The sequence below is a fragment of the Pristis pectinata genome, chromosome 1 (genome assembly GCF_009764475.1).
Source record: "Pristis pectinata isolate sPriPec2 chromosome 1, sPriPec2.1.pri, whole genome shotgun sequence".
NCBI classification, from domain to species: Eukaryota; Metazoa; Chordata; class Chondrichthyes; order Rhinopristiformes; family Pristidae; genus Pristis; species Pristis pectinata.
In genome coordinates, this window is record NC_067405.1 from 61,753,507 (window position 1) to 61,769,935 (window position 16,429).

The 16,429-nt window shown below is 37.8% G+C and overlaps 1 protein-coding gene across 8 annotated transcripts in view; it reads left to right on the forward strand.

The window, feature by feature from the left end:
* Positions 1-16,429, forward strand: part of pikfyve (phosphoinositide kinase, FYVE finger containing) — an 81,545-nt gene that overhangs the window by 45,540 nt on the left and 19,576 nt on the right. For all 8 annotated transcript variants that reach the window (XM_052015546.1, XM_052015591.1, XM_052015600.1 and 5 more), the window contains 15 exons: positions 1,914-2,043; positions 3,430-3,610; positions 3,877-3,951; positions 4,086-4,193; positions 4,371-4,511; positions 5,079-5,205; positions 6,431-7,626; positions 9,231-9,331; positions 11,131-11,202; positions 12,723-12,894; positions 13,044-13,222; positions 15,228-15,341; positions 15,439-15,547; positions 15,652-15,806; positions 16,337-16,427. In XM_052015546.1, the coding sequence (XP_051871506.1) occupies positions 1,914-2,043; positions 3,430-3,610; positions 3,877-3,951; positions 4,086-4,193; positions 4,371-4,511; positions 5,079-5,205; positions 6,431-7,626; positions 9,231-9,331; positions 11,131-11,202; positions 12,723-12,894; positions 13,044-13,222; positions 15,228-15,341; positions 15,439-15,547; positions 15,652-15,806; positions 16,337-16,427 (2,951 nt within the window). The remainder of the gene's footprint in view (positions 1-1,913; positions 2,044-3,429; positions 3,611-3,876; positions 3,952-4,085; positions 4,194-4,370; positions 4,512-5,078; positions 5,206-6,430; positions 7,627-9,230; positions 9,332-11,130; positions 11,203-12,722; positions 12,895-13,043; positions 13,223-15,227; positions 15,342-15,438; positions 15,548-15,651; positions 15,807-16,336; positions 16,428-16,429) is intronic.

Here is a 16,429-nt window from a genome sequence, read left to right on the forward strand (position 1 = left end):
TGTGGGAGTTGAATTGTCCTTCTAACTTTAAAAATGAGGCTGGCTGGCTTAACTTCATCAGTCATTAAATATAGATGGCCATATTTCCCAGGCTTTGGGAATCTTGGCAGTTGCAGACAGACAAGGAAGGCTAAATAGAATTGCCTTTGAGGACTATTTGTGAGCCAGGAGCAGCTCCTGCACCTCTGCTCATCCCCTTCTAATATGGACAGAGCAAGAACAGGGTTCCCTGGTCCTCTCCTTCCGCCCCACCCCTCTATACACTCAACAAATGATCCGTCACAAATTCCGCCAGCTCCAACAAGATTCCGCAGCCAGACTCGTATTCACTTTCCCTTTCAGCATTCTGTAGAGATAGCTTCCTTCACAACTCCCTTGTCAGCTCTTCCATCCCCAACTACATTCCCCATTGTATGCCGCTTCCACCATGCAACCACGGGATGTGCACATTGGTCCTTTAGCCTTTTCCCTTCCCACCATCCAGGGGCCCCAGCAGTCTTTCCAGGCAAATCAGTGATTCATTTGCATTTCTTCCAATCCAGTGCACTGCATTCAATGTTCACAATGTGGCCTCCTCTACACTGGAGAAGCCAAAGGCAGATTTGGTGATCACTTTGTGAAGCACTTGTACTCGGTCTGCTAGAATGACCCTGAGCTTCCAGTGGCCGAATACTTTCATCCACCATACCTCCCCCACCCTGACCGATCAGTCTGTGGCCTCCTGCACTGTTACAACGAGACGTAATGCAGGCTCAAGGAACAACACCTAATCTTCTGTCTGGGCATGTTGCAGCCTTCTGGACTCAATATTGAATACTCTGACTGTAGATTATATACTCCTGTTGATACAAGAACCATTTTTACCTGCCATTTTATTTCTATTCCTATTCCTCTCTGTGTATAGTCTGGCTGACTGAGCATGTCCTGGTTTACCAAAACTACATCAGCAACAAATTACACAATCACATAACTTCATCCTTTCAGAGGAATTCCCTTTGTTCCACCTATAGCCCTTCCCCACCTTTGCTGTTCACAAGACTAACTTGTTTCTCTTTCTTAGTCTGATGAAGGGACCATCGCCTAAAACAGGATTAAGGTTAGCTAACTGTTGATGGGTTCTCTTTCCACCAATGCTGTCTGACTTGGTTCTTTCAACATGTTCATTTTCTTTTTTTATGTTATGTTGGCTCAGTTTTTTCTTATTCTCCTTGTGTTGTCTGGTCTTCTGGGTGTGTTCCACAACCTTGCCATTAACCACAGTGTACACAGACCAGGAAGCTCATTGTGGTGGTAACTACTGCCATTAAGCCATTTTGATTTGTCCTATCATAGACACTTCTTTTGTGCTACACATCCCTCCCCCACCTTCTCTCCTGCTGAAAACTAACTTGCATCTCTCTCTTGGAGACACAGATGCCAGATGTTGGAATCTAGAGCAACACACAAAGTTCTGGAGGAACTCAGTGGGTCAGGCAGCATGAGTCTAGATGAAGGGTCTTGACCTGAAACGTTGACCGTCCATTTCCCTCCACAGATGCTGCCTGACCCGCAGAGTTCCCCCAGCGCTTTGTGTGCCGCATCTCTCTCTTTCCCAGTTCTGACGAAGGACCGTAAACCAGAAGTGTTGACTATTTCTCTTTCCAGTGATGTTGCCTGACCTGCTGAGTTTTCCAGCATTTTCTATTTTTGTTTCAGATTTCCAGCAATGTTTTAAGGCCATCGAAACCAATCATTTGGTGTGGGACATTGTGATTCTGTTCCATTGAAACTACACAGGGGAAGACAATGGATGAATGTTCATGTTAATTGGCACTCATTTAAACACTGACAACACATTGCTTTTTTAAAAAAAAGTCTGCTATTTCCTTCTGAGCTGGTGAAAGGTGTCTTTAAAGTATATGTTTTGCTTCTAGAATCTCTCTTTAATCGTCGGGTTGAAGAAAAATCAAAAGATCTTCTTTTTACACCACTTGGGTGGCATCACAGCTCCCTGGAACACCTCAGGGAAGAAAATGGAGAGAAACAAGCAATGGAGAGACTACTGTTAGTATATATATTCAAGCTGGAATATGATCTGCTGTTATACTTTTACAATTTCTACAAGTAAAATTGGAGTTGGGGATTATTCTGGAGTTATGGATAGCAGATATTAATTAAAATAAAAACCAGTCTTCAGGAAACAAAATTTGTTCACAATTCAACTTCAACTAATGCTTTAAAGCCATCAAAACCAATCCATCGGTGCGGGACATTCTGATTCTGTACTATTGAAACTCGCAGGGAAAGACAATGGATGAATGTTCATTTTAATTGGCACTCATTGAAACATTGATTTAACACATTGTTAAAGGATATCTTTGCCACTTAATGCACAGTTCAGGACAAGTCTGTTTTGTCACTTAATATTCTGCCTACTTGTATATTCAACAAAAGAGGTATATTTTGGGTGTTTGGAGTTTGTTCTCGGACCGGCCACTGGTATTTGAATATTCAGAGTTTCTGCTAATTAAGATACGCTCCCATTGTAAATATGTAATTCTGCAAACTTTACCTGTCCACATTCAAAGTGTTAAAATAGGTAATTATAGCCATTGAAACTGCAGTTAGTCGCTTATTGTTGTCTTTATGTTTAAAAAGTATAAAACATTGTGTCAGGAGAGGAGAACTAGATATTCTCCAGAAGATGTGCTGTGTGGAATAAAGACCTTTCTATTTATCCCAGCTACAGTCTCCATGTGGCTCAATTCAGCAGTCACAACAATAGGCTAATTTGAAACTGAAGCTCTAAGACATGTTGCACTCAATGCACCTTCTATGCTTAAAATGCATAAAACTCTCTTTGCTGTTTGACGGTTGTTTGAACTGTTATAGTCAGAAATGATTGATTAAATCAAGATCTACCTTCTTAATATTCCAATTTCAAAGGCCATATAAAAACCAGCAGTCTTTCTGATAATCTCCAAAACAATGATTTCATGAGACATTTTGAGTCTTACTCAATGTCACCATCAATCTGAATTGTATTATACAGAACAACACACTGGTATTTTAAGATGAGCTCCAGTGTATAATTTGCATAAATATTAATTCATGCATTCTTGAAAAGCAAGTAAATTGCAGGGGTTTTCTACATTGACAGATTCAGGCACACTAAAAACTTAATTTGTTCTTCAAAAGTTTTAAAATTATGATTATTTTATATATTCCTAATTTTGTGGATGGAAAATTGAACAGTAATAATTTTGTGTGAGCAAATATTTTGTGTATCCATAAAAGATGCAGTTTCTGCTCAAATTTCCTTGCATGCACCAAGCAATGATGTAACTGTTTGAAAATAATAGCTCATCTTGCATTATCAGGCAGTATGCATATTAGTTTCAGCTGAAAACATGCATTGATTTCTATTTTCTATCTTATTTTTATACACAGTTCAGCTAATCATAGTCATATGATGGCCTTGTTACAGCAGCTTCTGTACAGTGAGTCTCTCTCATTATCATGGAGAGATATAATTGTTCCTGTGGTCCGGCAAGTTGTGCAGACTGTGCATCCAGATGTTAAGGATAATGATGATGACATGGATATCCGCCAGTTTGTTCATATTAAAAAGGTATCATCTGCTACATCTGAGTGACAACTACGTGCATTAGAATCATTGTGAAAAATTATGTAAAATTTACAGCTCTTTTTTGTCTATTTGCTTGCATTTCAAATGGCTTTTGTTTTGCTTTCTTTTAATGCATTCGTCTTTTTAAGGCAGAGGTTTAATTTTAGAATTAATCTTTTTTTAAAATGGAATGTATTTTCCAGCCATAAATGAATTTGATTGCTATACATGAAATGTATCTAAAGGTTGTTCTTTCTTTTTCTTTTGAGATACCGGGTGGCAAAAAATTTGATTCTGCAGTTGTAAATGGATTTGTTTGTACCAAAAACATAGCCCACAAGAAGGTGAGAAAAAACTAAATTGCTAAATTTTTCTGCATTTTGAAAGAGAGCAGTCATTGATAATCAATTTTTTATGCAGTTAACTTTGTGCCTGGTAATATTGTTGTAGTTTAATGGTGGTTCTGAAACTTTCACAGATGAACGCTTACATAAAAAATCCAAAGATTCTGCTGTTGAAATGCTCCATTGAATATCTCTATCGAGAGGAAACTAAGTTTACGTGCATAGATCCCATTGTTCTACAGGTTTGTGTTTAACTGTCACTCGTGAATATTTTACGTTCCTAAATTCCAGTATGCAGAAGTAATATTGCATCCAGCTAATCATCAAAACAATGTCATTTTGGTTTTCAGTGCTTCCCCTTGTCATGTTTTGTAGTTTATAAACACATTAGAGTAACACTAACCTTATTGTGGAATTAGGAAAGAGAATTTCTGAAGAATTACGTGCAGCGAATAGTGGACGTTCGACCAAATCTGGTTCTTGTAGAAAAGACCGTTTCCCGTATTGCTCAAGATATGCTTCTGGAGAATGGCATCACTTTAGTCATTAATGTAAAACCAGTAAGTATTCCCGTATCTTGCACCCCCACCCCACCCTCCACCCCAAAGCATTATTCAGATTTCTGATCACCTGTCAATATATTTCACACACGAATATATTAAGATAGTATTGGGTTTGTATAGGAGAAGCCAATGGATATGCAAATGTTTTATGATATTGTTAGATTTCCCATCGATTTTGATTAAATCTGATTTCTTTTCATGAAGTGTTTTTCTTCCAGAAGGACTTTAATGAACTTTGTCAGGTTATCTGTTACTATTTTTCCTGTTGGTACTGTTTCAAAGCTTTCTGAGGAAAATATTACTGAACTGTGATTAGCAGGAGGAATCCTGGCTAAATTTCTACTGCTAGCCATGGCACTGAGATGGATTAGTCATTGGGTGAGAAAGTAAATACAATTTATGACTTGCGTACCTCATGTAAAAACTGTCCTTGGATGTTTAAGTCGTTTCATTAGTTTTTAGACAGTTTTGTTTTAAAAAGCTGCAAATTGGTGAAATGTTAAAATTTAATAATTGTTTTTTTTGCAAAAAACAATGATAATAAACATTTGTTTTTATGCATAGAATGTGCTGGACCGAGTGAGCCGTGTAACCCAGGGTGATTTGGTTATGTCAATGGACCAGCTTCTAACCAAGCCTCGGCTTGGTACGTGCCATAAATTTTTTCTTCAGCCATTCCAGCTGCCTAACGGTAAGCAACTACACATCTTGCATGACCACTTTATTTCTCCGTTTCTGAATATGAGTTTGTGCGGGTGTTTAATGGTACAAATGGCCTCCAGTTAGATGGTTGAATATTGGGTTCTGGCTGTAATGTATTCTCACTTGACATTCCCTCTCCCCCAATATAATACATACCAAAGTTATTACAGATCTGCACATCTCAGAGCTATTATTTACTGCATTGTTTTTTTTTGAATTTGCAAAATTAAAAGTCAAATGAAATATTGTTCCAGTTGTGCTGTTATTGTGGTTTATTATATTCCATTAATACATTATAAGTAAAAATTGTATTTTTAAAATCAAATCTGTTTATAAACAATGGCAGCATTTGATTTCTACTTGTTATAACTGCTTAACAATTTATAATTGCTTGGGAATTATGAGCAGCTACATGTTATGATATGTGGGTCTAATAATAAGCCAACATTTTTATTACCTTAGAGCAATTGAAGTGGAAGACCCACACTCGATTTCAGAAATTGCTTCTTCCCCTCTGCCGTCAGATTTCTAAATGGTCCATGAACACTACCTCATTATTCCTTTTCTTTGCACTATTGTAATTTCTTTGTAATTTATAGTAATTTTATGTCTCGCTGCCGCAAAACAACAAATTTCACGTCATATAAGTCAGTGATGATAAATCTGATTCTAATGGTGAAGACGGTAAATTTAGCAATTCATAGAATTTGATACTGTGGCAACATTTAAGGTATCTTTGTTAGTAACATGTACATTGAAACACAATGAAATGCATCTTTTGCATGGTGTTCTGGGGGCAGCCTGCAAGTGTCGCCACGCTTCCGGCACCAACACAGCATGCCCACAACTTCCTAACTTGTACGTCTTTGGAATGTGGGAGGAAACTGGAGCACCTGGAGGAAACCCACGCAGACACACGGCGAGAACATACAAGCAGCAGCCAGAATTGAACCCGGGTCACTGGCACTGTAAAAGCGTTACGCTAACCACTACGCTACCGTGCCTGCCCACTTGCACTAAATCCATATTAATTATGCCTTGCATAGTTGACAAGAAGCACCACTTAGTTTCTGCATGTATAGTCAGAATGCATTGACAAAAAGAAAATGCTTGTTGGCACCTTGTGTATGTGATTGATATTGTAACAATATGTAATACAATAGATTTTCTTCAGAAATGTCTTGAATTTACATATATATATTTTCCCCACATAGGTCACACAAAGACACTTATGTTTTTTGAAGGATGTGCCCAACACTTGGGTTGTACTGTGAAGCTAAGGGGTGCATCAGAATACGAGCTAGCAAGGGTGAAAGAAATTCTCATTTTCATGGTCTGTGTGGCTTATCATTCTCAGCTTGAACTTTCTTTCCTAATGGATGAGTTTGCGATGCCTCCAAGTTTATCTAAAAGTGGATCAATTAATTCCATCATTGATGGTGAGGCTACAGATAATGATGGACAAGATTTATTTAATGATGAAAAGATTGGCCACCTTTCCAAAGACTCTGATGCTGCAATCGAAGGCGTTTCCTTAGTATCTGAATTTACACAAGCTCCTAGTTTTGACTGTTCAACAGAAAATACACTTTGTGAGGAAGATAAACTGCTGAGAAAAAGTGTTTCTCAGGACAGTGTTTTTGCAAAGCCAGAAAGTTCCACACCTGATAGCGCCCCTCCAGATTTAGATATCCCTTTTTTTGACATCCATTCATCTCACTCAGCTGAAAATAAGGAAGACCAAATGCCTGCAGGTGATTATCATGCATTTTTAAATGAGCAACCCAAATCACTAAATGACTCTGCAGGGTGTGATCAGTCAGTGGGAAATGAACCTAAACTTTTCCGCGATCCCCTTCAGGATGATACAGGTCTGTTCATCGCTGAACATGTTACTTCCTCTGAAGACAGACTAAAATCCTATTCTATTGCATTCAAGCAAGAATTGAAAGATGTTATCCTTTGCATATCTCCTTTTATTACATTCAGAGAACCTTTCCTATTGACTGAGAAAGGTATGAAATGTCCAACAAGAGACTATTTTCCAGAGCAAATCTATTGGTCCCCTCTCTTGCACAAAGATGTGAAGGAAATAGAATGCAGAAGAAAAAAGCAACTTCTTAAGGATTTAACAAATCTTCAGGGATTAAATGGAAACGTCCAGGCAAAATCTACTCAAATTCTACCTTCACACGATCTGCTGAGCACCAGAATAACTCATTCCTTGGGAAGTAACCAAAGCTTGTCAAAGTTGTTAGCTGATTATAGAGCTCGAGGTGGTAGGATAAAGAATGAAGAAATAGATCCCTTCTCTCAGAGTAAAGAGGACAACAGTAAAACAACCATGAAGGATGGGGATGAGGAAATCCAACGAGGACAGACCCAGAATGAATTGATGTGGGCATCAAAGGTAAGGATGTCAATTTACTTTTATCTGTAAGTTGAAGGCTTCAATTTCCCATAATCAGATTCCTAGTTTTGAAGAATGTACAATAAACATCAAACAGATCCAGGTCATCAAACATTGAGCTAATAATTGCTTGATTCCTTGTGCACCACAGCACTTTTGGACTAATCTCTAAAATGTTGTTAATCGAAAAATCAAAATTAGATGAAAGTAATTACGATTATTTTTGGTTTGTAAACTTGGTCTATTTTGTTGTAAGGGAACAGATGGTAAAACTGCAGTAGATGATATTTATTTCATAGCTTGCAAGGCCTTCTGGAAAAATGGGAACTATTTTGTTTTGGAAAGTCTTCTGATTTTATATACAGTATGTATTAGATATTTTAAAATTGGGCTTTCTACAGTATTTTGGAGCAGTTCTCATTGTGCATAAATAACAGAGAAAGTAATTGGAGTTCAAATGAGGAAGAAAGCATTTTGGAAAAGGGTGGAAATGCATTGGGGTTAAGGCTGGGAGAGTTGAAGTAAGCCAGAATATTATGTCTGAAGTGCTGATGAGATTTTGGATAACTTATTTGTCACATGATATTGAATGTGTTTTATTAAGGGCGCTAATGGGAATTTTAGAATGGATTAATTTTGGGATTTTGTGTAGATAAAGTGATCTCCTCATGTTATCTACACAAAATCCAGCCCAAAATTAATCAATTACAAAATGTGATGTAGTCAGTTTTCACTATTGTAATAAATCTGTCAGCAATGTCCAGCACACTCGTATGCAGCAAACACTAAAATCCAGAAGCTGTTTTCCACAGGGTTCATTTTTTTTGCTGACAGATTTGGCACTAAAAAGAACATGCTTGTGTGAATTTCCACTCTGAATAAGTTTGGATTGTTGCAGTCAGAAATAAGTAAATGTTTAACAGTGTGGTAGGTGATTGGTATTTTTGAACAGTCTGACTGCATAATAACATATATTGCCCCAATCTTCTGCTGAACAAAAAGGATTACTTTTCACTCTGATATGCCAATGCATATTTGTTAATAACAGAACTGCTTTCAGTACCTAAAGTGAGGTGTAGAACGTTACAGATGTTTTTGATATACCCAAGTCTGGGGAAAAGTTGTTCCTCAAAAGTTAGTAGTATTAATGCTCTAGCACATTGTTAATTCACTTTTTGCTTAGATGTTTGCAAAGTAGAATAATAAATTTTCCAGTGAACCTGGTAAGTTTTAAGGGAGCATTGGAAACAAATGCAGAAGTTTCCAGTGAGTGGCAGAACCAGGGTCCCTGTGAGATTCAAGGGATTGCAGGAAAACGGTGAACCAGATGCTGAACCATCAGGCTTTCTGAATAATAGTGGATAATTGAAGTTTTACTATATATATAGTGAGTCAATTCATTTTGGGCAGCTGAGTATCTCTAGCACTTGCTGTCTTTATTTCAGGTGTTTTACTTTTGATGCACTGGCAAGTTATGAATACTGAATTAATCATGAGCATGGTACTCTGTATATTCAATCCTTATGAGAACAGCAGTGAGGGTTGGAGTATTTTAGAAAATAATAGGGAAGTGTTTGTCAGGTTTGTTTGTTTTTTTTTAAAAGGTGGACTGTTTGAGCCCTGCGAACCACCAGAAGCTTTGTGTTCTTTTCAGTAGTTCATCTGTCCAGTCAAGCAACGCACCAAATCCATGTGTCAGTCCGTGGTGAGTGACTGCTACCTTTTGTTTGCAACTTTATATGATTTATGATAAGGTATTGTGAATTTGAGTTCCATGACAGTTGTTCTTTTTCCTGTTCTAAGCATCAAAGTTCTTTGATTTCCACAGCCTCAACCACCCACTTCCCCTACCAATTGCAGTGCATTCTAGATTCCAGCTGTCTGCCGTGTTTTTAAAAAGTGTTTCCTTGCACTTGTTCTTTTTCCTTCATTCTATGTTTTCTGGTTTTTGATCCATCCACCAACGTGAACAGTTTTTCCTCTATTTTTGTCTAGACACTTTATGGTATAAATACCTCTATTAGATCCCCTCACATTCTCTGAGGTTCCAAAGAAAACCAACACTAGCTGCTCCAGTTCATCATCCATGTAATTTAAGTCCCTCTTCTGTGGAATCATTTTAGTAAATCTCTTTTGTACCCTTGTTACTGAAGTAAGATGCACAGAACTAAACCATTGTTATGACTGAATTAATTTCCCTTTTTCTTCTCCATGAGCTATTTCACATCAGCTTTGAAGAATAACTGGATCCTAGTTTAATGAAATCTAGCACTTCCAGCATTCAGTAGTTATTCAGTATTCCACTGATGTCATAGATTAAATGCTGAAATCTTTGGAGTACGGCTTGAACTCACTGCCAGAGGTGAGAGGATTACCTCTCAGTGTGGTGCGTTTTGTGCTCTTACTGGTTTGAGATTTTTCCAATTACCAGTTAGTCTCAATGATACATATAAGAATTTATAAAAAGCAGATGTGATATGTCAAGTTTTTGATTTAAGATTTACAGTATTACTTGTGTAGCTAACCATTTCAAGTCCATACTTTAACATCTGATCTAACCATTTCCCAAATATTGACCCATTTAAATAATTTTCCTAGTGTCATTAAGCCAGAGTCTATAGACTAATTCTTTGCTAACAGAATGAATAAAATAACTGTAGACATTTTTGTTTGGATCATGAAAGAATGGGTTGTCTAAGAAGTATGCAATTGAAAAATCTTCTTTATATATGAGTAATACAGATTTTCTTTTGGCAAGACCCTTCACAGTGTTGAAGAGCAGAGAGACCTTGGGGTGCAAGTCCATGACTCATTGAAAGTGGCTACACAGGTAGACAGGGTGGTTAAGAAGACTTATGGAATGCTTGCACTTATTAATGAAGGTATTGAGAATAGGAGTCAAGAAGTTATGATGCATCTCTATAGAACTCTGGTTAGGCCACATTGAGTATTGCATGCAGTTCTGGTCACCTCCCTATAGGAAGGATGTCAAGGCTTTAGAGAGAGTGCAGAGAAGGTTTACTCGGATGCTGCCTGGATTAGAGGGCATGTGTTATCAGGAGAGGCTGGATAAACTTGGGCTCTTTTCTCTGGAGCGGTGGAGGCTTGGGGTGATCTGTTGGAAGTGTATAAAATTATGAGGGGAATAGATAGGGTGGACGAGCAATATCTTTTTCCCATTATTAAGAGATCCAATACCAGAGGGCATGCATTTAAGGTGAGGGGGGTAGGTTCAGAACAGACATGAGGGGTATGTTTTTACTGAGAGAGTGGTGGATGCCTGGAATGCGTTGCCTGATTGGCTGGTGGAGGCAAATTCATTGGAGGCTTTTAAGAGGGCTTGGATGGGGCGCATGAATGAGAGGAAGATAGAGGGATATGGGCGTTCTGTTGGTAGGAGGGAATGGCTATGTTGGCATGTCGTTGTGGGCCGAAGGGCCTGTTCTGTGCTGTACTGTTCTATGTTCTAAATGTTTTTATTAATTGCGGTGATTTTACTTTTAGGATTGTCACAATGGAATTTTATGGGAAAAACGATCTGACTTTGGGAATATTTTTAGAGAGGTACTGCTTTAGGTGAGTCCAGTGGTTCTCTGTTAATGTTACATTAAATCTGTGACTTTGATTTCAGATGAATACAGCCATTTATGTTTGATATATAAAATTGTATATGAATCTTAAGAAGTTAAAGAGCCTTAAAAAAAAATGATAAAATCTCAAGGACCTGATGATCTACATCTCATACCAGTGGATGGAGTGGACGTTCTGGTCTTCATCTTCCAAAGTTCTATAGATTCTGGAATAATTCCTAAAGATTGGAGGATGTGGTGTATTTGGATTTTCTGAAGCATTTTGATAATGTCCTACACTGAAGACTGGTCTAGGAGATTAGAGCACATGGAATTGGGGCAATACTGGTGTTGGCTGAGAGTTAGTTAAGAGAAAACAAAGAATTGGAATAAATGAGTCCTTCTCAGGTTAGCAAGCTGTGACTAGCTGGGTACCATGAGGCTAGGTGCATAGGTCCAAGTAGTCACAATTTGTATCAAAGATTTGCTTGCTTCCACCAAATGTAATGTTTCTGGATTACACAAACAATGTAGGAATGTGAGTAGTGATGAGCAAGCAAAAAAAACTTAGAGGATATAGACAAGTCCCAGCATTCAACAAGATCATGGCTAATCTTCTATCTCAGTGCCATTTTCCTGTACCATTTGATTCATTTAATGTCCAGAAATCTATCAGTCTCAATATTGAATTAATTCAAACACTGGATCTCTAAGCCCTTTGGGGTAGATTCCATAGATAAGGAGAAAAAAAAGTTGGTCTTTATTATTAGAAGATTTGAATATTGAGTACGTTGACATCATATTTGGAGTATTGTTCACAGTTCTGGTCTCTTTCTTTGATAGAAGATATAGTTGCTATTAGAAGGAGTGCAACAAGATTTGCCAGACTGGTTCCTAGAGTGGCAGGTCCTTCATAGGAGAAGAGATTGAGTAGATCAGGCCTGAGAGTCATCGAGAGATAAAGAACGGAAATAGGCCACCATAAAGTGCCTATTTTTACATTATTCTCACACTAACCCATGTTATTCTCCTCACATTCCAATCAATCCCAGATTCTACCACTTATCTACACACTAGGGGCAATTTACAGTTGCCCATTACCTTGCCAACCTGGAGGAAACCCACTCTGTCACGGGGAGAACGTGCAAACTCCACGCATCAGAGGTCAGGATTGAACTTGGGTCACTGGATCTGTGAGGCAGCTGCTCTACTAGCTGTGCCACTGTGCTGCCCACTTCTCTCGTGCTGGGACAACATACAAGCTCTGATTACTGCAGTCCTTCAGCTGACGAATCAGTACTTCTCCATGTTAAACAGTGCTTTGTAGCACTGGGGGCCTGTCAGAGGCTACAGTGAGCAGAAGGTGGCTGAGTGAACATTACCATATTCGAACGATGAAGTACGGCACATATAGAGTACAAAACAAGGCTGAAACATTTACAGTATTTTAAATCATTTTGGTTTTAAGTCTTTCTGGCTTTAAATATTTAAAGTGTGTCATACATTTCATTTTTCTTTTCTTTTCAGGCCATCTTATCAGTGTCCCAGTATGTTCTGTGAAACACCTATGGTGCACCATATACGCCGTTTTGTACATGGCAATGGTTGTGTACAGATTGTACTGAAAGAGCTCGATTCTCCTGTTCCTGGCTATCAACACACAATTCTTACCTACTCTTGGTGTCGAATATGTAAACAGGTACATATGAAATCATCACTTCCGCAAAGATAATTTTATATGGTTAAAAACATATAGCATATTGTAGGATTGAATTGTCCTGTGAGATTTTCTATAGGGTGAAGATGATTGTTGCTTCAATGTATGAAATGTGTTGCTTATCATTGTAGGTAACTCCAGTGGTTCCACTATCCAGGGACTCGTGGTCTATGTCCTTTGCTAAGTATCTGGAATTAAGGTTCTATGGTCATCAATACACCCGAAGAGCAAATGCAGAACCTTGTGGTCACTCCATGCATCATGATTATCATCAGTATTTCTCCTATAATCAGATGGTTGCTTCTTTCAGGTAACTAAAATTGATCAATCTGCAATCTGCATTAAACTGCTATCACTGTTTTCAAGAAACACAATTTTGTGTGCTTAAGCTATGTGGAACAATCTATTGGTTGGGGAAGTATATAGATGTTCTTCAAGGCTTAAGGATGATTGTTCATAATGTTAGGTATGAAATACTTCTGTCCATACAGATTATAGTTTTATCCATCCTATGGTTGTAACCTACCTATTAAATTAATTTGCACATTGATGCATTTTCTGATCATGTTTTTGGCAACTGATTATTATAATGTCTTTTGTTATATGGTGTGGTAAGTCAGTCATTTGGCTTACTTGTACCTCCCATTACTGTTTTTAAAAAAAAATTGATTACTTGTCTAAATTGGTCTGGCATTCATTTCTTTCAATATATAGCTTCAGCTTACTATTAAGCTAACTATATGATTTGGTGTCAGTGGTGACACATTAACTCTGTACTGAGTGGAAAACAATTGTTCAATGTGAACTAAAGGCATCCTTCGGACAGAAGAGACTGTACTAGTCTGTGGAATATATTATAAGGTCTCCAATCCATTATTTTGCTCCAGTGAGAAGTATGCACAAGCTGTTTTTCTTCAATAGATAAAATCAATGTTCATTTTTAGGCATCTATTTTGACTTCTATTGACTTGCATTTTCAGGATTGTACTTAATTATTGGTGTGTGGACAATTTATCATTCATAATATAGCATTAAAAGCCATTTAACCACCTATACAAATATGAGAAATAGACAAATCAATAAATCATACCTGCTTTAAATCGGTGCTCATTTGGTAGTAACGTCTTAAGATGTGAAAAGTATAAAGAATCTTCATTCCAGTTACTTGTGAAAATGCAATAGTGAAATTCTGATTATTAAGAATGGAATTATTTTCTCATCAATCTGTGAGTATGAGGTGAAATCAACATTCATCAATGTTAAAATTAAGATACTTTCAACAAAACAAGAGAGAACTACAACTGAAGATGTACTTGCATGGTAACTTCACAGCAGTCTGATCGGAGAATGGGTAAAATCAGACACAATGCCAGCTGCTACTTTTCATCCTTTGAGCAACTGAAGTGTATTTGTTGATGTAGATGGAACAAGCAGAGTTTCAAAAACTGGTTTGAGTAACGTCAGGCGAGGTTCCTGTCCTCTCCATCCGACACCTCTCAGCATTGCTCTTTGTGGACAATTGCTTAGTTACCCAGCAAATCTAATCCTACCAAGCTTTAATTTTCTATTCCTGTCAAACTCCTGACACCCTGTGAGTAAGGAAACCTGAATCCACCCTCTCCACCAACAGTGGTATTAGTATTGGTTTATTATTGTCACGTGTACCAAAATAGTGAAAAGACTTTGTTTGTGTGCCATCCAGATGGATCACACCACACATATGTACATCAAGGTAGTCAAAAGGAAAACAGAATGCAGAATAAAGTGTTACAGTTACAGAGCAAGTGCAGTGCAGCTAGACAAATAAAGTGCAAGGGCCACAACAAGGTTGATCGGGAGATCAAGAGTCTGATAACAGCAAGATAATAGCTATGCTTGAACCTGGTGCTATGTGTTCTCAAGCTTTTGTATCTTCTGCCTGACAGGAAAGGGGAGAAGAAAGAGACCGGGGTGGGAGGGGTCCTTGATTATGTTGACTGCTTTGCTGAGGCAGTGGTAAGTGTAGACAAAGTCAATGGAAGGGAGGCTGGTTTGTGTGAGGATTGGGCTGCATTCACAACTCTCTGCAACTATTTGGAGTCTTGGGCAGTATCTCACCCAAGTAGTGCTACCCACCAACTTAAAGCAGGACTTTGAACCAAGATTGTAGTGCATTTTTTCTTTTGTATTGTTTTATTATATAGTTTATTCTGTTTTTTGATTACGTTAATTTGGTCCTATGTTAAATATGTATAAGTTCGTTACTACCTTGATACTAAATGTAAAATAGATTTGCTATTACTGTTGGTTGAGAAACGCTTTTTTTATTCTTTTAGCTTTGCTCCAATTAGAATGCTTGAAATTTGCCTTCCGCCACTAGAAATATACATTAAACATCAAATCCCATCAAAACAGCTGATTATGCAGGATTTGAAGGACTTTTCGCAAAAGTGAGTTTGAACTCAATTGGTAAAACAATTCTTTCTGCTTGGTGAGGGATAGCTTGATTTAAACTGATTGCTAACAAAAGGATCTGTTATTATTTAGGGTATCACAGATTTATTCAACTGTAGATGATCGCCTTGTCTCTCTGAAAACTGACACATTCAACAAAACAAGAGAAGAAAAAATTGAAGATTTGTTTGCACAGAAAGAAGTAACTTAACATTTTCATATCAGTTTGATAATTGAATGTGTAAAATTACATTTAAAATAATTCTTCCTTTTCTTCTGGAGACTAAAGTGCATTTGTTGATGTAGATGGAAGAGGCAGAGTTTCGAAACTGGTTTGAGAAAACCCAGGCAAGATTGCTGTCCTCTCCAGTCGACAACTGTCAACAGTTGCTATTTGTGAATGATTGCTTAATTACCAAGAAGCAAAACTTGTGCGAGCTATTACAGGCTTGGAATAATAGGTGAGATTGGGACTACTTTAATCACAAATGACATACTGTAATCGCAAATGATATACTTGAATAGTTCTAAGAGACATGCTTTAATAGACAATTGCATAATACTTAGACTAAAGAGGATGGTTGCACTTTAAGTCTGTGTTATTGTGCAATTGTATAAACTGGGCAGAAGGATGAGATTAAGAGATGTTATTTTATTGGAATATAGAGTCATACAGAGATACAGCAAGGAACCAGGCCATTCGGCCCACCGAGTCTGCATCAACCACCCACCAACTTGCAATAGCACACAGACAGTGCCTGAGGTCAGGATTGAATCCAGGTCTCTGGCACTGAGGCAACAGCTCAACCACCTGTACCGTCCTGTGCAGTTGCAACAATTTATAAGGATTGTTTTAATTGTTACGTATGTGATTTAATTGATACAATTGCCAAAGAGTTGGTATTTTGTCATAATTTTTGTAGCCTATCAACTTTGGCTATTCAGCTTTGTAGCATTAGACCATAATTCTTTCAAAAATACTTTATTTTAGACTACAGGATTTATTTCAGCAAGAAAAAGGACGTAAGAGGCCTGCAGTACCACCAAGTCCTGGTAGATTAAGATCAACGGAAGAAACAAAGGT